Source organism: Rhodofomes roseus, assembly GCF_022264815.1.
Source record: "Rhodofomes roseus strain CIRM-BRFM 1785 chromosome Unknown C8Q71scaffold_1, whole genome shotgun sequence".
NCBI classification, from domain to species: domain Eukaryota; kingdom Fungi; phylum Basidiomycota; class Agaricomycetes; order Polyporales; family Fomitopsidaceae; genus Rhodofomes; species Rhodofomes roseus.
This window is the reverse complement of record NW_025952957.1, coordinates 843080-864013: the sequence shown is the minus strand read 5'-3', so window position 1 is coordinate 864013 and position 20934 is coordinate 843080. Positions and strand designations below refer to the sequence as shown.

The window sequence follows — 20934 nt, the reverse complement described above, 5'->3', positions numbered from 1 at the left end:
AGCATATTATGTACTGCTCAGGTCGGGCCCGTGGTCGAAGAAGAGCAGTCACACCCTGATAGATTCCGAGGCCACATGCCCACTGCCCAGTATACATCATTCGTAGATTCCATTTGCCGCCAGCGGCCTCAGGCTAGCGTACCGATGTGAGATGAGCTCGGACAGCTCAGGCTCTGCGGTTAGCGGGTGCGTCTGTTTATGTCACCCGTCCTCTTACTCACAGATTAATTTACACGGGGTGTAGCACGTCGTAATTTGAGGTGAACTCAACGCGACTGATTGAACATCGCGTCCATGGCGAGATTTGAGCAACAGTACTACGCACTAAACGCCGCGGACAAAGGCGGCAGTAGGAGCAACTCGATAAGGAGGATGAATTAGTACTAGGCCGTTCTGGTAAGCTACAGTTGTCTTCTGATTCGTCGAACACCCTGACTGCCCGGGCCCGGGCTCTCCACGCAGAGTCAACTCGCACCGATCTGGACGCCGGTGTTTACACTGAGCGGCATCGTCACGGACTCAAGTTCCAGGCGTTGCCTGTTCTTTGTCGACCTGCTCAACAGCCAGACTGGAGTACATTCGCCCCCAAACAGCATGCGCAACCAATCATGTAATGACTACACTGTGGCGAAGACGTCGGACGTGCGATGACTCAGCCTGAGGATATACCGAGCAATGCGGAGCGCCGCTGCGTCTTCCACAAGGCAGAAGCTGACATAGCATTTCATGAGACAACTGGAAGCACATACCCGTCAATCATTTGGTTAAGTCCGCAGGGCGGGCCCGGTCCCGGTGTCGACGCTGCATGTATGCGCTCGTTAGTCATAGTCAAAGGTATTGATAATGCCAACACGCTGTGTTGGTGTGGTATCCAGAGTCTTCGCTCCTCGAGGACTCACAACGTATTTGCCATCACATTCATCATACCGACAATGCCTTCGTCTAAAGTTTGGTTCAGTAAGTTAGACCCTTCATGACAACGTGCACTCGACATACAACTGACTGGTTTCTCCAGTCACCGGTTCGTCGACAGGCTTCGGCAGGGCCATGACGGAGCACGTCCTCGCCAAGGGCGACATCGCCGTCGCGACTCTGCGCTCACCCGAGGTTCTCGCGGAGCTGAAGTCGAAGCACAGCGAGGACAAGCTCCTCGTCCTCAAGCTCGACGTCTCCAAGCCGCACGAGATCAAGGATGCCTTCGCCGCCGCGGTCAAGCGATTTGGCCGCGTCGACAACGTGTTCAACAACGCCGCGTATGGCATATTCGGCGAGGCGGAGGCCGTTCCTGAGGACACGGCACGGGCGATGTTCGACGTGAACCTGTGGGGCGCCATCAACGTGAGCAAGGAGGCCGTCCGCGTCATGCGCGAGGTCAACAAGCCCGCTGGAGGACGCTTGTTGCAGATATCGTCGGTTGCGGGCATCCAGGGATTCACCGGTCTTTCCTTCTACTGCGCCTCAAAGAGTGGTAAATGTTTTATAACGTCGGCGCTCGACAGCACAACTGACCCAACTTACTAGCTCTCAATGCATTTAGTGAGGCTTTGTCGAAGGAAGTTGACCCTGAATGGAACGTCAAGGCGAGTGTTTTGAGATTTCCCGTAGTTCTCCCAATAGGTATGCTGAACCTGTGATTGTACAGGTCATCGTGGTCGAGCCCGGAGCGTTCCGTACCCCAGCGCTCTCCAAGATTATCATCGCCTTGCCTCACCCGGCCTACGAGAAACCTTTGGGAGCCTTGCGCGCCAACTACGAGTCCGAGCTACACGACTGGCATAGCATGCAGGATCCCGTCAAAGCTGTCGAGGTACTCCACAGGATTGCGGCGCTGCCTGACCCACCGCTCTTCCTCCCGTTCGGCACGGACGCCATCGAGATGGCGAAGAAGAAGTATGCCGAGATGGTGAAGGGTACGGAAGCTGTTGCTTCGTGGTCCGAGGAGTTGCGCATAGTGGGCGGCGACGCCTGAACACAATACTCTTCGTTTCGTCGTATATGAGCGTTGTTCGCTGCGTTGATGGAATCGAAATATTACTGAAGGTTCGTGCGGGTAAGTAAGGCTTCACTATAGCACCGTACAGCCCGTTGTTTCGGCGAGGACTTCGTCTGTGCAACATTGATACAGCGTGCTGATGCTCTCCTTCACCGCGGTACCGTCCGCAGCACTCCCATTGTGTCTGAATGGCATACAGGCTCCGCACGAAGCGATAGCCCTGGTTACTGCCGGCAGGGTCGAGAGCTTTCTTGAATCAGCTTGCTACATGGGGAAGAGAGCCATCAGCTGCCTTCGTGACCGCCAAAAACGGCTCACGAGACACGACTCGGAGAGATGATATTGTTCGGACGTGCATAGACGAAGTCTTGAATTTCGGATCCGACGTCCCATCGAGGAGTGACATAGGTGGCGATCTGGGATCGTGTCTGCCCATCTCACCTTGGGTACTTACCAAAACCTATGTCTTGTACGGCCCACGAACACGAAATCCAGTTCATACTTGACGGTAAATTTGAGTCCGAAGGTGGAACTTCGAAGGGCCCCCTCGCGCGTCGCGCGACGCGCGAGGGGGCCCGTACACGCTCACGTGTTCAAACGGGACACGGTGGCACTGGGGATTGGCACATTTCGCAGCCAATCAGATCGCCGAGACGTCGACGCGATGGAGACATCGCGTCCTTCTCTACTTATGATAGAGGCAGACACCATATACTTACATCCGCCTTCTCTCCCATCCGCCGTGACATATAACAAGTTACATGTATATCGAAGAGTCCAATCATGGACCTCAAGTAAGTCAACGGTGAATCATATCCAAAAGCACGTAAGTATACGGTACTTACCTGGCAACTTGAAGAGCCTCAAGCAGAATGTCCTGATGCGTACATGAAGGGAAATGCAAACAAGTTGCAAGTTGCTGTTGCGGGATCCAGCCCGCCCCAATGCCCCGGCCAGCTCGGACGCCGCCTCGCTTGCGTGCGCCGAGCGCTGCACCCATCGCGATTCAGATTAGGTTGAGGGCTTTTACTAGTATTCAAGAGCACCCTTAGTAAGTACCGATGACCGACACTTCCAGGTAGCAAAGCCCGTCCAACGGAGGAGAACCTGGTTAGTACACTGGCACAACCTCCCCATCGCTTGTACTGATACAACTCAATCACTGAGTCATTCACCGTAGAATGCGGAACGGCTCTGTACCGAGTCCCTCTGGATGACGCGCTGACTTGTCACCGCTCAGGCTCTGCGTAGATCCACGGGCGGTCTCGGCGCCGAAGTGTGCGAATTGATGCAACACGTTCGTCCGAAGAGCGCTCTGGAGGGAACGGAGACTCAGGGTGTATAAAAGACTGGGCGTACTGAGAATCGCATTCCAGCCCCCAACAACAGACCAATGTCTCTCGCTAAAGTCTGGTTAAGTAAGTCACACTTCTGATCGGAAATTAAGCGTACTGAAATCATTGATTTCCTGCAGTCACTGGCTCCTCGACAGGCTTCGGCAGAGCCATGACGGAGCATGTCCTGGCAAGCGGGGACATCGCTGTCGCGACACTTCGCTCTCCTGAGGTGCTTGCTGAGCTCGCGTCAAAGTACAGCAAGGACAGACTTCTCGTCCTGAAGCTCGATGTCTCAAAGTCCCAGGAAATCAAGGACGCCTTCGCCGCAGCGGTCGAAAAGTTCGGCCGTATCGACGTTGTCTACAACAATGCAGCAATCCCCATATTCGGCGAAGCCGAGGCCGTCCCTGAGGACACCGCGCGTGCGATGTTCGACGTGAATCTGTGGGGCGCCATCAACGTTAGCAAGGAGGCCGTCCGCGTCATGCGTGAGGTGAACAAGCCTGCTGGAGGTCATCTGCTCCAAGTCTCATCCATTGCTGGCTTCACCGCCATTCCTGGCATGTCGTATTACTGTGCTTCGAAGAGCGGTATGTATGTTGCATCCAAGCCCGGGAGTGATGTTAACGACAAGCGGAACAGGTTTGATCGCGTTCAGCGAAGCTCTGTCGAGGGAAGTTGATCCCGCCTGGAACATCAGGGTAAGTTTGGTTGTCTGTCTTTCACTGATCATTGAATGGCTACTATCGTTCTCCGACAGGTTACCATCGTCGAGCCTGGAGCGTTCCGCACGGCGGGGCCTACCGCGTTGGTGCGAGTTGCGTCTCTGCCCGCCTACGAGACAGTCATGGCCGCGCCACGCAAGTCGATCGAGGTCGACGTTTTGTCCGTGATGCAGGATCCCGCCAAGGGTGTCGAGATCCTGTACAAGATTGCGGCACTGCCTGACCCGCCTCTCTTCCTCCCTCTCGGGAAGGATGCGATTGCCCTGGCAAAGGCTAAATACGCGCAGATGGTGGAGAGTACGGCTGCCGTTACTTCATGGTCTGACGAGCTGCAAGTGATGGCTAGTGACGAATGAACGATGCCTGCCGATGTATGTACAGATTACAAGCTTGAACACCGGCTGTCTCTCCCTGCTATTTTTTCCTCTGAATTATGATTTGTCTTTGAGCCTTCTCACATCGTGACGCACCCGTAGTATTTCACTGCTCATCTCAAAGTCGCCGACTTATATTCACGCTATTTCGCATTCTTGCGATCAACGACGCAATGGCTACTGGTCGACGTCCACATATTAGAAAGGAAGGTGGCGAAGGCTCTAGACACTGCCATCCAAAGCTGAGCCCATTCTGACGGTTCAATAGTGCGGCAATGCGCGAAGACTCGGACGCGGACAGTACCTGCGCTCCAACGGTTAATCGGCCAGATGACGCCACACCGGTGAGCGAGTAGCGATACCAGGCCGCGGACCAGCCGGTACAAGCAGCTCAACGTCGACACATCATTATAGTACTTACACCGACGCAATGCATCATTTTTAATGCATGACGTTCCGGTCAAGGACCTCTCCGGCACAAAGTCCATTCATCAGCTTTCGAGCTTTGACGTCACGCTGCCTAGAAATAGTGGGAGACAACTAGGTGAATGCTTGCACAACAGCGGCAACGAACTTGGCGAGCACAGCCATGGCGCTGCGAAAAGTCTGGCTCAGTAAGTCTGAACACAACACATTGATATTATTGACGGCTCACGACGTACTACAGTTACCGGTGCCTCTTCTGGCCTTGGTAGGCTCATGACCGAATTAGTGTTGCGACAACAATATTGCGGTCGCTACCCTCCGGAAGCAGAGACCCTTGATGATCTCCTGCCCCGGTGGAGCCCAGTGGAATTGCTCGCATTGAAGTGATATGCAATGAATGCACAGGAATTCCGATCTGGCAGAAACCTTGCAGTCGCAAGGTAAATCAGGGATACCTTCGCCGCAGCCGCGACCTGTGGTCGGATCGACGGTATCCTCGACAACGCCGGTCATGCCGTATTGGCCGGGCTGGAAGGCACCACAGACGAGGCTGCGCGAACGATGTTCGTGAAGTGCTTGTGGGAACCTACGAATATCATCAAGAATCTAGAAGTCTTTCGGAAGGTGAACAAATCAGCGGGAGGTCGATTGTTGTAAGTGTCATCCGCGGCGGGAGTCGGGGGAAATCTTGCTCTGAGTTTCTATGCCGCCAGTAAATACGGTAAGCACTTGACCATACAACCTGCTGTTGAGAAAGCTCAGTGTTAGTTACTGCACCACTCTGGAGGGACTGACAGAGTCTCTCGCCACGGAGCCGCCAGGCGCATTTCGAACAGACACTCGAAACCGTCTGATAGGGCTCCTGCACGTCAGGCGCACACGAAAGCAAACACGTCTAGTCCCATCACTGTCTGCTCTTGTTTTCCATGGATCATTGCAATGACATCCTGTCCAAGCGGGAGTCGTTATGGTGGAATGTGGAGTGTCTACTCTGTAGTTGTTTCCACAGCCTTCCTAGGACCCGAGCAACTGGTGAGTACGCTTCGTGGTCGGAGGATTTGTATGCCAACAACCCCACGGATTCATCCTGTATAGTGCAAGCAAATGCCATACATAGATCAACATCCAAACTACCTCGAGGTATACGCGATAGCTGGTGGTGGACGAAACGTACGTGTACGCTCCCTTGACAAAGAACCGCAGGCCTCGCCCTCCGCAGGATTGATAAAGGACATTGGTCAACAGTTGATTATCCGTGTGAAAACGCTACAGTCGGCCCCCCGCTGTTCAGCAACGAAAGCACGTAGCGGAACTGAGCAAACGCGATTCCTCAGGTCAGGGTCATGACAAGAATGCTCGATTTGATGGCGCGTTTGACTTGAGTGATCATGATTGCCAGGGCAGGTCTCCTGTATCTTTGGAAGGAAACGGAGAGCCCTTGTCCCGCCGGAATCAATAATCGCGACATTTGACAGTAGGAATGCCCATGCCCATATAGAAATACTACACAAATGAGGGGGAAACAACGACTGTTCCGAAGGACCAAGTACAGACGTAGGTTGTCGCCCGTGGCCCGGTTATTGCTCGCGGAACTTCACGATCGTCATGAGACCGTAATGATCGCTCGCCCACTGTCCCTTCGACGTCTTAACCCCGACGCCTATCCTGCTCGGCGCGTCTACCACTAGCGACAAATGCTTGGTGTAGAGAATCTTGTCCATACGACACACGGGGAAGCGATTGCGCGGCTGATATCCCCATGTGAAACTCGCCTCGTCATCTTCGGCACCCTGATATGCGTCCGTCAACCCAACCTCCGCAGGGAGGTTGGCATCGCGTGGATCGATGGGATTCATGTCCCCAGCCACGACCCCCGCCTGCACGCTGGGATCTCTGAGCAGCTCCGCAGTAGCCGACAACTGGGCTGGACGTCTCGACGTGCCCTCCGGCATAGATTCGAGGTGTACGTTGGCTATTCGCAACAGCGCCGATTCTTCTTCTCCTGGACGTGCCAGCTGCACGTCGACGCAAAGAGCATTTCTCCCCATGAAGGAGTTCGCGAAGACCAGTGATTGCGCCCCCACTATAGGCACAGTATTCGAGACGAGCGTGACGTTGCCATATCGAGTGCTTGGCCATTGACTGGGAGAGGTGGGAACGACAACAAAGTGCTCACGCACCCACTTGGACTTGAGAATGATAGGAGTCGCATTGCCCTCGACCTCCTGAAGGAGGACACAACAGGGGACGAGCGAGCCATCCGATCCACCGCCCTGCTGCTCGAGAGTAGTGCGGATGTGATCCAAAGCATGCTGTAGCCTGGCATTGGCGTTGGGGGCCATGAAGTCGACGTTCCAAGAGACCAAATGCATGGAAGGCGGCGGCGTTACGGTGATGTTCGTCGGCGGAGCCTCGTTCCAATTCGAGACCAGCCATCTAGTGGTGAACCGTCCAGGCCTAAGGGGTATAACGCGATTCATGGATGTCTCTGGTGGGTCAGAGTTCTCAGACATAGGAGGAGGAGAAGTCGTGTTCTGTTGCGTCCGAACTGAAAGCAGTGGCGACTCTGGCTCGAGCAGACGAGGGTAACTGGAGGACAGACACGACGGTGCGAGCAGCAGCAGCGACTCGGAGGCTGAGCGAGCCCACGGATCCGATGATAGCGCAAGCGCCGACTCGGATCGGGTCGAGCCACGAGGCTACGATACACCCTGCCTCGGAGTTGCCAGTGGCAGTGTGCCACTGAGGATCACACAAATATCCTACCCATATCATGAGTTACGTCGCCCCGGACCCCAGGGATGGCATACAAGGCGATAGGTCAAATGGTCTATGCGATTAACTATCTACAGGATACATGAAGAACAGATGATGGTCATAGCAGAAAAATTTGCTGACTAGTGTGACGGGTATAAGGTTATGACGAGGGTATCGGTACACACTAGGTCAGTAGTGACAATGATGTAGAGTAGATGTCGGCAATGTAGATCGTAGTGACATAAGGCACTGTCGAGGAGATGGGAGACTAGCGTATCAACCCAAAGACTGATGTTCAAAACACTGAAACCTTCTCTACTACTAAGCATGGACAAGCACGCGCGTACGCATTGCACCGCATGAAGGCCCAAGTTTTGGCCAGACTAGTAGAGTGTGCAGAACGATGGCGACTCCACTTTGAAAAGTAATCCCGGATGTTCGTCGGGGGTCCGAGCGACGTTTTGTGGGACTTCATGTGGCAGTCGAGGATACTCGGATGGCCCAGGTGGAAGGAGATTTTTGATGTGCGGCGGCAACAGATCCCTGATAGGCGGGAGCTGTTCTGTATCCGGGAGCTCTGGGTATCTGAATGGCGGGAGTTGTGACGTGGACATGGGTTCCGCCACCTCGTCGCGATACCAGTCTCCTACGGCAGAAGGTGACGCGTGGCTGCCGGGATGGACTGGACATGTGTTCCAGTAAGAGCCCAAAGAGGCGCAGCCAGTGTTCGTGGACGAGCCGCTGGAGGGATATGCGTACCGAGAGCCCATAGGGGACGCATGCTGTGTATACCGCAGCCTGTCCTCTGCGAATGGCGGGTTCGACCAGTAGCCGGCTTGCTGTCCACAGCGGTCCACAATCGCGTCGCAGTGCTTGATGACATCGTGCTCATGCACTTGGAAGTCGTATCCTATCAGCTGGCGGAAGTCGTAGTCGATGTTGCCGACATCGCTGGCCGAGAGTACACCTGTAAGTCGCGCCCACCACGAGTCGTCGTAGTGGCGGTATTCAGCCGTACTCTGCAGGGCAGTCACCAGTCAGAACAGATTCATGTTCGAGGCGTAGTCACGTACCCTTGCCGCCAACAAGAGTGCTCCAAGAAATACACGCTCGCAAGCCCAGTCAATGGGCATAGGCTCCATGACACGCGATGCCTTCTCCACATAGGCGAGGCAGGTCAGAATCACAGGTACGGGCACTCCGGATCGTCGGATGATGCTTTGCGCAAAGTCGCAGAAGAAGGCCGTCTTGAGCATTGGGGCGAGCCACGTCTCACCATCGTAGCAAGCGTAGCTCACCGCCCACACGACGCAGTCGATGACGTAGTCTACAAGTGATGCTTGTCAGTCGAGCGCGCGACTCGGAAGCAAAGCCAGCGCCACTGACCAACAGTATCCCAGTTGACGGGGGCGTCCAGTAGCTCGTCGGCAGCGGGACGACGCTGTTCGTATTCAAGGCTGCCTCGACACCGCCGAGGGCGCTGCCCAGATGATGCTGGTGGCGACATCATGATGTTGGACATATCCATGTCACAAACCAATGTCAACGTGATGACTAGAGTGTTCGTAGGGAGGGTCTAGCCGGCGCTCTGCTGTGGTTCGGAAGGGGGTCAGGGGACCCTCCTGCCACTCCCTGCCCCTCTTTATATACTGCTTTGACCACGCAAGCGCCGCCACTCGAACAGAACATACCGAACGCCACTTGCGAAGCGTACTAGGGCCATATGAGGCTGTACGGTGCATACATGCCGACGCGAATCGATTCGGCCGTATGGCATGGCAATCGCCGGTCATAAGCAGGACAAAGCAAACCTGGCACAGGACTAAGGCTGTGTGGTCGGTTAGGAGGAATCGCTGAGAGCCCGTACGAACTCACCTGCCATATTTGCTACCCTGTGCCTAGTAGTGCGCCAAGAGGCAGACGCTTTGTTGTGCGTGGCAACGAGCGTGTTAGCCACGAGGCGGAGGTTACCCTCGTAGACACTAGCAAGCTAGCCCTTTCCGTGGAGCCGGAAATCGGAATGAGCTGAGGTCGCCTGTCCAGTCGACGTCTCATGACGACTTGAAGTGGGCCGTTGTAGGTCTACTACGCGCCGTCTGGTTGGAAGATATCAACTACCTAAGTGAACAGAGAGTCAATAGTAGACCATGTCCTCAGTGACGAGCGTTGTTGCCAACTTGCAAGCTTGGCTGAAGAAGGAACTCGTGATGATGGGCAGGACGATAGTGTGCACAGCTTACGAGTCAAACGTAAGTGCGCGCACGGATTCATGGAGATCCCAGCTCTAGTCGACTCAGAATGCAGCGTTCCCCGAGGACGGTCGTCCGTACAGACATGAGCAACTTGAACACGAGGCTATCGACGTCAAGCGCGCGGGGTTACCCGGTGTGTCGGGTGTGGCAATTCCGCACGGCTTTCATCTCAACTGCAACCACTAGCATTGGCAACCAGTAACTTTGGGTATACACATATGTACAGCTCCCGGACAGCACGCAAAGCAGAACAAGCACCAGTACACGAACGCCACGGGGTACATAGCGGGTATGATATGTACGTTCCTGTCTCTGGTGTCGGTTCTTTGGTTGATTATGTCTGGTCGGCGGTGTAGGGCGACCGACTCGTGATGTTGGCAGGGACCTAGTCGATATGGACAGGAGTTCTGGTAAACGAGCTAGAAATAGCTATGGACAAGAAACTTGAGCATATAGCGCGGCGGAGGGTATCGCATGATAAGTATCAAACGCGGTCTGGTCGCAGCAAGGTATGAGACTCTCGCTGTAAACCAGTGCTGATGACCGTTTCGTCACAAATCACTAGTGGCCGCCGCTGAAAAGGGCAGAGTAGCAATGGGGTGTCCTAGTCGTTGAGCCGGTCGAGTTCGCGCCACGTTGAGTGTCAGAGTTGATCACGGAGCTCGAGCTGTTCATCTCTGGTACCGCGCGTGACGGTCGTCGAAACGCGGTAATGATGGCTCACGAATCCAACGAGGGTCGTCGTATCGTCGACAGCTCACGGGCGAGGGCATCCGATAGCGGTTAGGGTAGTCAGGCGCGTCGTCCTGCAAGCGCCACAGCTCTCGCAGAGGAGGCAAGCATGCCGCAGCCGGTTCGAAATGTCCACGCGAGCGGTGATACCGGTCGCCGTCGTACGGCATTCTCGATGGCTGTCCGTATGACCGCCGGGGGCGTGGGTCATCGTCATGGTCGAGGATGTGCTCGCGTGAAGTCCGGACTCTACGATCGCTGCGCGGATAAGGGTCCCACCGTCCGTAACGCTCAGCTTCACGGTACGGAGACCGCGCTGCAGGCAGATGGGGGCGACGTGGAGTAGGAGACCGGGACCGCCTACGCACTCGATGATCGTATGACGGTAGCGGCGGGCGAGCCTCGGCCTGCCAGGGCGCAGGTGGCGCAGGGCGACGTGGCGCAGACGCGTCGTCTCGCTCATGCGGAAGTGCAGGTGGCTCGTATGCCCGAGCTTCAGGTGGCGGATGTCGCGCAGAAGGAGGCGGAGCAGCCGGATGCTGAGCCCGTGAATACTGCGACGGAGGCCTCTCTGCCTGGCGGTACTCGGGATACGGACGTGCCGACGACGACGCCTCAGGACGGCGCTCTGACGGTGGACCGGCGCGTGGCTGCTGAGGGGCATCACCACGAGGGCGGCCGGTTCCGATGGGGGCAGGGTGCTGCCTCGGAGGAGGTTGGTCATCTCGCTCGACAGCGTCAGAACGCAGCAGGTCCATGAGTCGGTGCCAACCACCCCTCTCCCGAATGCAGTACTGCATCACCCCGTCGTAGTGGCGCAGTAGCTCTTCTTCCTTGACTTTGATGTCGTAGTCGATGAGCATCAGGAAGTGGCGCTCGAGCGTGCACAGCGTCTTCTTGTTCATGACCGTAGTCCATGCCTCCCAATAGGAGAGAGGATAAGGACTATCGTCGACAGCCTAGGCAATGCAACTGTCAGTTAGTGTGGCGTGGCATATGTCGACTATGCCCTTACCTTATTCGCCAGCATGAGTGCCGCTATGAACAAGTCTTCCGCGTCCCATGGTTTGCCGAGGTCGAGGTGGCGATTTTTCGCGAAAGCATCCCCGGCCCTGTTGATGAACGACAGAGCAACCAGCAGCGTGCCAATCTCCGTCTCCGACCTGCTGACGACGTTGCACGCAACATGCGCGAAGAAGGAGGTCTTGAGACGGTGCCTGGGGACATCGGGGCGGAACGGCAGCAGGAAAGCGACGATGTACTCGATGCAATAATCTGTGGCGTAAGTGGTTAGTCTCGACTCGGCAGGAGGTGACGATCGTACAAACCTATGATATCCCAATTGACGGGAATTTGTTGCAATTCGACGAGATGCGGATGATGGAGATGAGGAGGAAGCAGGCTCGAGGGCGAGATGGGTTCATCTAGAGGGTAGGTGCGAGAGAGATGCTCCATATCGTTGGTGAAGCAGAGGTGAGTGGCGAGGGGTGATTTGCTTTGATATGCTAAGGGCAAGTGGAGGCAGATCGTAGGTGGTTGCAGCTCACAGGGACTATGTGTAGCATCTTTTATACCGTTTGCTTCGGCCGTCTCGCTCTGAACTGGGACAACACGTTGGCAGTGCTCTGCCGGCGTTAACTGTGGATTGATGCAGTGGCGTCGACTCGGACCCTCTCATCGCAACGCTTCGAGCCCAGAAGGCCGGCATACACAAAGCGTCGGCCATATGCTATGACGACCATATGCTGAGAACATGAGTCGGAGTACAATAGCTGTGGGCATGACCCACGCACGCCGGCGCCTACTCTGGAAATCAGCGCTTTGGCCTTCGAAGAAGAGTTCTTACCTGCGTGTGCTTTACAGCCTCAGATACGCTGATGCGTATGCCTGCCAAATGTAGACATGTTCGGCGAGGCAGGCGGTGCACACGAGGTAAAGGCGAGGACGCTGGCACCGGCAGCGAGACGTTCCTTCCATCATGGACCTACGGCGAGCTGCGATGCCGACAAGCAATATACAGCGAGAGGCCGCGGCATCCCGAGTAGATTGAATGGTGTGACTCACCAGTACAGGCACCAAAGGTATATGGAGAGGTCGTGCTTCTCTGTGGCGTTGGTCTTGCTAGTCAGTTGGGACTGCGCAGACACCAACGACAGACAAATCCCGAGATACTAATCCCTGATCAAGGCTCGTAACGCTCACACAATTACGCATATGCAAGGGGCATGTCATGGCATGTTTTAACGTGGTGAGAATACATATGCTGCCTTAGCGTGCCTGCGAGTCGATGATAGCAGAAGCGACGAGAGAGCAATCAATCCGTTCCGCCGGTTGATCGTGCTAAACAGCGAATGGTTATTGAATGGCCTTACGCCGACTGAAGATGGATACGCACTGTAGATCAATTGGCCGCTGTGGTGGACAATCCGCTTGATTTGGCCCTCCTTCTCCAGATGCCTGATTGCTACCCGTGCCAAGCTCCCATTCACCTTCAGCCGCTCGATGAGGATACTCTGGCTGATGAATCGGAAGGTGGGGACCTCCTTCATGATGCGGTCGTAAGTGGGCTTGTCGAGGATGACAGCGTGCTGCGCCTTGTCCTTGACCTTGCCCTTGGACCACTTCTTCTTCTTTGCGGCCTTGCCGCCGCTGGACGACGTGGGTGCTGCCTTAGCCTTGGCCTGAAAACAAATTTGCAGTCAGAGATTGCATGTCATCCGGACGGGCATCCATGCATCCAACGGTAACCAGCCCAGTATCATTCACATCTTTCCGAATAAAGCACTGGGCGTAGTATGCAGGACACCCGAATAGCAGAAATACACACTCACCATTGTCTTGACGGCCTGTCGTGGATGCTGAGGACGGCGAGTAACACTCGAAGATCGGTTATGGCGCCACGGCCAAGGCCGAGCGGGATTCGAAGTCAGACGCCGGCAGTGCGCCACATTGCGGCCAACTATTGGTTCCTCTGAGTCTGCGCCACACCTGTCACCACTGTCTGAGTCTCGTCCTGCCACTACATACATCGGTACCGTCCTTGGAACATGGGGGTTTAACCACGATGACCACTTTCACGCATGTGTGAAAAACATCACCTCAGTGTGTCTTCTCGGTATCGTGACATTGAAGACAGACCAGGACCTACTCGTGCTTCGAGTATCCATCAGGAAAAATACCTCTGATGAATGAGCAAGAATGTTGTGTTATTCCATGATATTGATAGTAACAATGATCATTCATTCTGTTCTCATACAACCGAGAATTACCCAGCCCCACTGGGTTCATCTGTGAATACTCAATAATACCTGTAATTATGAGGCATTTGCTCGGCATACTCACACATTGATCAGCATGTTCTACAGTATACCATGAACATTTTACAGTATACCGCGAACATTCACAACAATCTAGCATCTTACTTTTGTTCACGCAGACTACTGAAGAGAACATTACGTGCATTGCGCTGATGATTCAAACAGTACTACTAGTAAAAGCCCAATGATTGGCACACCACGCAGATCCAGTGTCCATGATTACGAGAGCGAAGATAGTAAACGAAGAGAACAATCACAACAAGACAAGCAAACAATAACAACCGATAGCAACATGACTGAGTACATTGTCCTCAACCACACCTTTTATTCTACCCACACTGGCCAGAGCAGCGAGACAGGCAGCCTGTAGGGCGCCGTCAGTACGCGTCCCTCGCATGAGACCAGGAACACACTCACCCTGCGCGGATACAGCTGGCTCTTGACGAGATTCCGGTCCTTCGGCAAACTCGCCGCCAAGGCACTCGGCCAATTGAGCGTCATGGGTATGCTCACGCTCATGCATGGATACAGTCAATCTCAGGTTCAGTTTGCGAGGAGACCAGGAAACACTCACTAAATTGCTGTGACTGGCACGGGCAGCGGGGGTGCTTGGCCACGGCCCGACCTAGGTAAACCCCCGGTTGCGTATTGTGTTCACACACACACCGCAACGCTGGTTACCAGACTGCGGGGCTCGGACTGCCAGGGAAGTGCAGCAAGGACAGTCAGGAGGCGCGCAAGGTACGACGGCAGACGAAGAGTAGGCACAGATAGCAGGAGAAGGGGTGGACGTACCTGAGAGACGTTGTGAGGGCATGCACGTGCACCCGGAGTACTACGGCGTGTCTTGCGGGAAGGGCAACGGGTATCTCCGCGCGTTGGACCTCGGAATGATGCGTTAGATTAGCGGTGGAGATGAAGGGACAGACACCGCGGGCAAACCAGGTTGTTCGAACTCCGAAAACCCCTACGAACATCGGTCCCGCCTGGGAACCTTTACGGACTCCGAATATTGTCAGAACATGCTGCGAACATGATGCGTTTCAGCCGATTTCAGCATGTTCGGAGGCCGAACATGCGTGTTTTCGGCGAACATGCTACGAACATGAGAAATGTAGGAGCATTTTCGGAGTCAGTCAAGCTCTCCGAAAAGGTTCCCATGGAGGACCAATGTTATTAGCATTTTCGGAGCCCGAAAAACCTGGTTTGCCCGCGGTGAGACCGGAAGGAGAGCTCGTATTGACTGGTGGAGTTGATGTGGGTGTCGGCAGTGGCGATGTGGGTGAGGATGTTGTTGTGGTAGAAGGAGATAACGGGGTAGGATATGAAGAGGGCGAGGAGGGATAGCGTGACGGTGACAAGCATGGCGATGTTGAGGACGACGCAAGGCTGAGGGTCGTACACCAGGCGCGGCGCTCGCCGCAGGTCGGGTCGAAGAGAAAGCCAGCCTCGTCGGACCCAGGGTGCTTGACCACATCGAGGCCGTACGCGTAGAGGATGAAGCTGCGGTGAGAGCTGGCGACGGAGGCGGCGGGGTACTTGCTGTCGTAGGAGAGGGAGGGTGAGGCAGTGAGTAGGAGGCAGAGCTGGGAGCGCCTGACGTGGCGGTGGCATCGTAGCACGTGCTCTCCTCCGGGCGAGACCGGGCCTTAACGCGTAACGACTTAGCGACTCAGAGCTACTGTCGTCTCGTCGCTCGCCCTCCTCCCTCCCCGCCAATTCCACGCTGCTCTTCCCCTCCGTCGTCCCCGACACTGCAATGCCTGGTCTCGACCCAGCCCTCTCTTCCGGCCGAACACCGCGTGGACGTGGACCACGCCCCTCGCCGGCGCCCGCCTGCGCCAGGCTTGCTGACACGCACACATACCCACCCGCCCTCTCCTTTCGACCGCCCACCTGCGCGTTCGCACACCCGGCGCGCTCGCATGCACGCACGTGGCACGCCTGACCGCCGCCCGGTCGCGTCTCAAAGGTGAGCAAAATCGCCCAAACGATCGAGTTGCCCGCGCAGGCGACACACACAGCGATCACAAGCGGGCGCGGCAATTGCCCACCACGCAAGCACGGCCGGCGGGTGGACACGCGCGCAAGGTCAGGAGTGAGCGAATGGCAGAGATGGGTGGAGGCGAGCCCGAGAGCGCGCAGACGGGTGAGTGGACCGGCGGGCAACCGGTCAAGCTACCCGCACAGGCGATACACACAGCAACCAGCAGCGGGCAGGGCAAATGCCCCACACAATATTGGCCGACGAGCAGACGCCACGCGCGCCGCGCGCAGCACAGGCCGCACGCACCCAGCATACACACGGCGACCGACAGCGGGCAGGGCCTACCTGCCCACTATCTACCCACTCGCTCCTCGCACTTGCGATCGCCCGCACGCCCACCCCCCTGCTTGCCCGTGCGATTGCCAGTGCCCGAGTCCTCACACGCTCACCCGCCGTCCACCGCTCTCCTCGCCCGTTCAACCCGTCGCCAATCCCACACCCGCGTCAACCTGCGAGACCCGCGGATGACCGGTACCCGCCGGGCGGGTATCTGACCCCCGTGGGTACGAGTACGAGTACGAGTAAGCCTCCAGTACATTGGATGAGCAAGAACGTCCTCAATGCATGTACTCTGTTCTACCTAAATCACTAGTACCAACGCCCGAATAGCTCCTACCTTGTATTAGTACCACTATGTCTGTGTGTCGGAATATAATGCTTCTTTCCGTTCTGTTTGTGAATTGGCACCTGACGAAGTGAATGAGATCAATGACACCAACATTACTTGGTATACAGAAACGATTCATATCATATTGATATCATACATAAGATTTCGTCTAGTACTGAGAATGTCGCGAATGACTGTCGTAATGCATAGCAATCACAAGTATTCACAGTAATACTGTGAATGTTGCGGTGTTGATGCTAATTCCGAGGGGGAGATTTTCCTGATGTCCTCACACCGTGACCACCGTACACGACACGGGTATACAACGGGGCGATATAACCTCATGAAGCTGGAGGCTTAAACACCCTCGAGAAACCAAACGCAGATCAAGGAAATGACCATCTCATCCAACGGAACCATTGGCAAATCAACCTCTGCGCCGCGACGCTCAGTAATCCGAAGGGTCTGTGGATCCCATGTAAGCATTTGGACCCTAGTCCGAACAAAACGCCCTAGAGCTCTACTAACCGTTCTCCTCTGTTGCACTTGCACGCACTTCTTCCACTTTCCGTCGTGTCCACAGCTTGCCGTTCATGTTCAAGAGATTGCCCTCTTGTAGTGCAAACATTCCAGTCGCGGTTAACCCGCTCTCGTCGTTGTCCATTCCACATCTGAGGGCCGCGGTCGCGAGCATTGGACTCGTCTCGGCGGTATTCACCGGGTCCTGTGAATTCAAGGACGCGCTGCTCTCCTGAGTCTCCTCGGGTTTCATTGCCCGACACTGAGCAGCGCCTTCGGTTTCGGGCTCCGTTGGGAGCTTGATGTAGGAGCAAAAGCGAGCGCGCTCCGCGTATGTGAGACTCCTCGTATGCTGCTCGTATCTCTGCTGATTGGATTCGTTACGCTCCCAGGTAAACTCAGATAGCTTCTTCCCACCCTGCGGCGAGATCAGCCCATTGTTGCGTCCGAGAGGCGTCCCGGGAGGCGAGATGGTGGACATCTTGAATCTCCTCTCAGACTCATCCTGGGGCCTCGAAATGCTCCTCGCATTCGGAAGAGAACTGGACATGTGGTGGTGAGTGAGAGTCAACAGCGAAAGCCTAGAGAGAACTCACTTTGCCGACGCTGCAGCTTGTTTGTGTACGGACTTCATGCTACCACCTGCGCCTCTGCTCGGGTGCATGTTTTCGATTCGGGTTGTAGCCATCTTACAATCTGAAGGTGGTCAAGGCGCAGCGCCGCTAGAATGTGAACGAGCTCACTGTGGGTGATCGAAGACAGAGCAGAATCATTCGGTCGCCACACATACAACGCTTTGATTGATTTAGCAGTAAATATACATGAGGTATGCCTGTCATGGTATGACACGGAGGCCCCGTATTTTTACTTTGTTTTATGTTGAACTTCCGAGTTTTCAGTGTTCTTATCTTATCAGTTATGTACGGATATGGACTTATGTTCTGCGATGTCAGATTACATACGTTCTTTGATGGACTTTGCCTAGATTACATCATGTGACTTTAGTCCGGATCATTCCATGATATTCCACGACATTCCTTGATGTTCCATGACGTTCCATATCATTCCTTGATGTCCCATCACGTCCTATATCACTCTTTGATGTTCCATCATGTCTCATATTATTCCTGATGTTCCATCACGTTTCATATATCTCTCCACATCAAACTCCGAGTTTTGGCTTACTCATGCTGCTTACCAGCTTACTCATATCCCCAAAACCTCGGACTTAGTGCTTACTGATGAACCACTGATACAGCATGTGACCTGTATCAAATGTGTATATATACTGGGCTGGTTTGCCCTGTAATGATAACGATCCTTCGTCCTCTCCTCTGCCTGCCAGCATAGGATCTTCCCTTTGGGACTGGTCTGTTCACTCACTCATTAGTCCTTCACTGCCACTGGGCTTACTAAGCCTAAAACCTCTTTCTTCAACAGGTTATGAGCCCTGCGCTCTGATTCTTTGATCACCTGCACCCCTCTTTGCGCGCTCCAAAGCCCAACTCTTGAAAGAGTGAGTTGGCAATTTTTGTCCTTTGTTGGACTATTTTTAAGTCGCTGCATGACATAGTGCCGAAGGCCTTGTCTGAGCGCATCTCTAGGGCAGCCCGAAAAGGCAATTACGAAATTTATCATCCGTCTCGTCGTGAGAGAAACGACGTTGACGAAGACGACTCTAACGTCATCGCCGTACGTCATCGGCATTTGTACGGTCATCTACCCGTCCATCGCCAGATCGACATCATCCTCGCTCCTACCCCTCGTCGCCGCCGCCAAGCCTCTGGCCGCGTAGACACGTCCATTCCTCCCAAGGAGTCCTGCCGCACCTCGCCGGAGCAGCACCTCTTGTATTTGCAGAAGAAAGCGGACATTGCTGAAGCTCTCGCCGAGACTCGCCGAGCCGAACTCGCTGCTGCTCGTGCCGCTAGCGCCGCTGCTGCCGAGACCAAGGCTTCGCTCATTGAGCGTCTTAGCGGAGAAACTCCCATCGTTCCCACGGCTCTAAAGCCTATCTTCCTGTCCGACTTCCGCAAGAAGTCCACCGCTGACAAAGTCGAGATCCTGTGCAAGCGTCTCCTTGCCGTCCAGAAGCGCCTTCAGCCCCTCTATCGCCACCGTAACCGCCTCTACGCCCGTCTTCCCTTGTTGGATAACTTGGACGACTTTGGCAGGCGTTTCAACTGGGTGCTGACGAATATCGAGGAGGAAGGAACCACGTGGTCTGCAGTCGAATTGAACGACATCTGTTCTGTCTGCGAGCTGATTGCGAAGATTTCCTTCATAAATCTTAGCCAGAATTTCGGCCGCATTATCAAGGACGTAGGGGACTTGTACAAGAACAACTACTTGTACTGGGTAGATAAGCAATTGTAGTCGCATTTTTTCTGTATATCTTCGTCCCTAGAATTTAAGCATCACACTGTGGCTTCGTCTCAAGAAGAGACATTTGACCGAGACTCAAATAGTGAAGCATCGAACGGAGTAATTCCACCGTACAATTGCACCGACCATCATCATCTCTACGACTACGAGGAGAACTTCGATTATCATTTTGACGTCGAAGAAGATCAGTGGATTAACTGCGACGACGCTAGTTGCCCACATCGCTACGATCAACCTCTAGATCCAGTTCCAGAAGGATTTTCAACTGGAATATCGGTCGCTCCTTGGCAGGAGAATTTCCTATTTGCTAGTGAATTTTCGGAGTTACCTCCATATCCTGAACACCTAGTCCCGCTCCCTGAGTCGAGACCTCAATCTCCATTCTTTGAGGAATTACCCTTCGAAGTTTTTACCCCAGAACTACCATCCGTCTCACAAGACCAATTTATCCTCCTATCCGCAACCATGGGTGACGTCAAGCCTGACAATGTCCCCAAGCTTTCCTCAGCGTCCCAATACGCTGATTGGTCAGCCGCCATGCGCGGCTATTTGGTTTTTATCCAAGCCTGGCCCGCCGTTACTGCAACTGGCACACCCGCAGCGGACTTCGCCACTCAGAATGCCCGTGCCCAGGGTGTTCTATTTATGAGAACCGATCGCTCGATGCATCATCTGCTCGAGAAAGACACCGGTGATCTCAAGGATGCGAAGGACATGTGGAACTCGCTCAAAACCGCTTTTGGCACCCCCGACATGGCATACGTCTGGTCTCTCTTCCAGTCGTTAATCAAATCTCCGGAAATGTCTGACTCCAAGCCAATGCAGGATCAGATCAACAAGCTGGTTACCCGGCTTAAGGAGATTAGTGGTGGCGGAATTACGCTCGGTGACTCGACTCAGGCTCTTCTCCTTCTGTTGAAACTGCCAGAGTCATACCAGTCGATGATCTCTGCGCTCCTGGCGACGCAGACCCTCAAAGATCTAAAGGTCGACTCGGTCCAGAGCAAAATTCTTGCCGAGGAATCACTTTGCCGGTCCGGTATGGGACAGTCTGCGTCTAAGACGTCCCAGGTCAAGCATAAATCCAAGGACCCCTGCGATCACTGCGGTGGGGCCCATGGTAGCGAGAATTGTTGGACCAAGTACCCGCATCTCCGCCCTCAGAATAAAGGTGGCGGAAAGGGGAAGAACAACAAGGGCAAGGGCAAGGGCAAAGGAAAGGGAAAGAACGGAGGAAATGGTCAATCTAGTTCTGGTACTTCTAACACTGCATCTGCGTCGGACTCTTCGAATGTTGTAACTGTAGAATCCTCCTTGTCGTCTGCGAATACTATGACTGCTTCTTGGTATACTGCGGCTAACACCGCGTCAGGAAGAACGACTGATTGGATTATGGATTCTGGTGCATCCAAGACGATCACCAACGACATGGCTGATTTTTGGGATTACACTCCTTACGAGGA

At 54.6% G+C, this 20934-nt stretch overlaps 9 protein-coding genes across 9 annotated transcripts; 3 read left to right on the top strand and 6 right to left on the bottom strand.

Moving 5' to 3' along the window:
- The first annotated feature begins 856 nt into the window (after positions 1-856).
- C8Q71DRAFT_12798 (uncharacterized protein) lies at positions 857-2034 on the top strand. The gene is made up of 4 exons (XM_047916454.1): positions 857-957; positions 1016-1468; positions 1522-1580; positions 1643-2034. Exons 1-4 carry the CDS (start codon positions 933-935, stop codon positions 1967-1969), a joined length of 864 nt encoding a protein of 287 aa, XP_047784573.1. The 5' UTR covers positions 857-932; the 3' UTR covers positions 1970-2034.
- Positions 2035-3196: 1162 nt separating this feature from the next.
- Positions 3197-4596, top strand: C8Q71DRAFT_12792 (uncharacterized protein). Its single transcript, XM_047916453.1, has 4 exons — positions 3197-3411; positions 3468-3920; positions 3973-4031; positions 4091-4596. The coding sequence occupies exons 1-4, from the start codon at positions 3387-3389 to the stop codon at positions 4409-4411; spliced, it is 858 nt and encodes a 285-aa protein (XP_047784572.1). The 5' UTR covers positions 3197-3386; the 3' UTR covers positions 4412-4596.
- Positions 4597-5018: 422 nt separating this feature from the next.
- Positions 5019-5242, top strand: C8Q71DRAFT_852286 (uncharacterized protein; the record flags this gene model as incomplete). Its single annotated transcript, XM_047926816.1, has 2 exons — positions 5019-5043; positions 5097-5242. The coding sequence occupies 2 exons, from the start codon at positions 5019-5021 to the stop codon at positions 5240-5242; spliced, it is 171 nt and encodes a 56-aa protein (XP_047784571.1).
- Positions 5243-6310: 1068 nt separating this feature from the next.
- Positions 6311-7572, bottom strand: C8Q71DRAFT_729979 (Endonuclease/exonuclease/phosphatase). The gene has a single exon (XM_047922061.1). The coding sequence runs from the start codon at positions 7366-7368 to the stop codon at positions 6433-6435; it is 936 nt and encodes a 311-aa protein (XP_047784570.1). The 5' UTR covers positions 7369-7572; the 3' UTR covers positions 6311-6432.
- Positions 7573-7995: 423 nt separating this feature from the next.
- C8Q71DRAFT_852284 (uncharacterized protein) lies at positions 7996-9134 on the bottom strand (the record flags this gene model as incomplete). Its single annotated transcript, XM_047926815.1, has 3 exons — positions 7996-8631; positions 8686-8939; positions 8999-9134. The coding sequence occupies 3 exons, from the start codon at positions 9132-9134 to the stop codon at positions 7996-7998; spliced, it is 1026 nt and encodes a 341-aa protein (XP_047784569.1).
- Positions 9135-10377: 1243 nt separating this feature from the next.
- On the bottom strand, positions 10378-12140 carry C8Q71DRAFT_12735 (uncharacterized protein). The gene is made up of 3 exons (XM_047916445.1): positions 11925-12140; positions 11612-11871; positions 10378-11555 (listed from the first exon to the last, which is right to left on the bottom strand). Exons 1-3 carry the CDS (start codon positions 12049-12051, stop codon positions 10536-10538), a joined length of 1407 nt encoding a protein of 468 aa, XP_047784568.1. The 5' UTR covers positions 12052-12140; the 3' UTR covers positions 10378-10535.
- A 671-nt stretch (positions 12141-12811) lies between these two features.
- C8Q71DRAFT_729971 (40S ribosomal protein S25) lies at positions 12812-13614 on the bottom strand. Its single transcript, XM_047922060.1, has 3 exons — positions 13428-13614; positions 12992-13277; positions 12812-12936 (listed from the first exon to the last, which is right to left on the bottom strand). The coding sequence occupies exons 1-3, from the start codon at positions 13428-13430 to the stop codon at positions 12911-12913; spliced, it is 315 nt and encodes a 104-aa protein (XP_047784567.1). The 5' UTR covers positions 13431-13614; the 3' UTR covers positions 12812-12910.
- A 1223-nt stretch (positions 13615-14837) lies between these two features.
- On the bottom strand, positions 14838-15525 carry C8Q71DRAFT_864778 (uncharacterized protein; the record flags this gene model as incomplete). Its single annotated transcript, XM_047928268.1, has 1 exon — positions 14838-15525. A coding segment is annotated over one exon (480 nt), but the record flags the coding sequence as incomplete, so codon positions are not given.
- Positions 15526-17090: 1565 nt separating this feature from the next.
- Positions 17091-17750, bottom strand: C8Q71DRAFT_719465 (uncharacterized protein; the record flags this gene model as incomplete). Its single annotated transcript, XM_047921307.1, has 2 exons — positions 17091-17628; positions 17683-17750. The coding sequence occupies 2 exons, from the start codon at positions 17748-17750 to the stop codon at positions 17091-17093; spliced, it is 606 nt and encodes a 201-aa protein (XP_047784565.1).
- Between the last annotated feature and the right edge of the window lie 3184 nt (positions 17751-20934).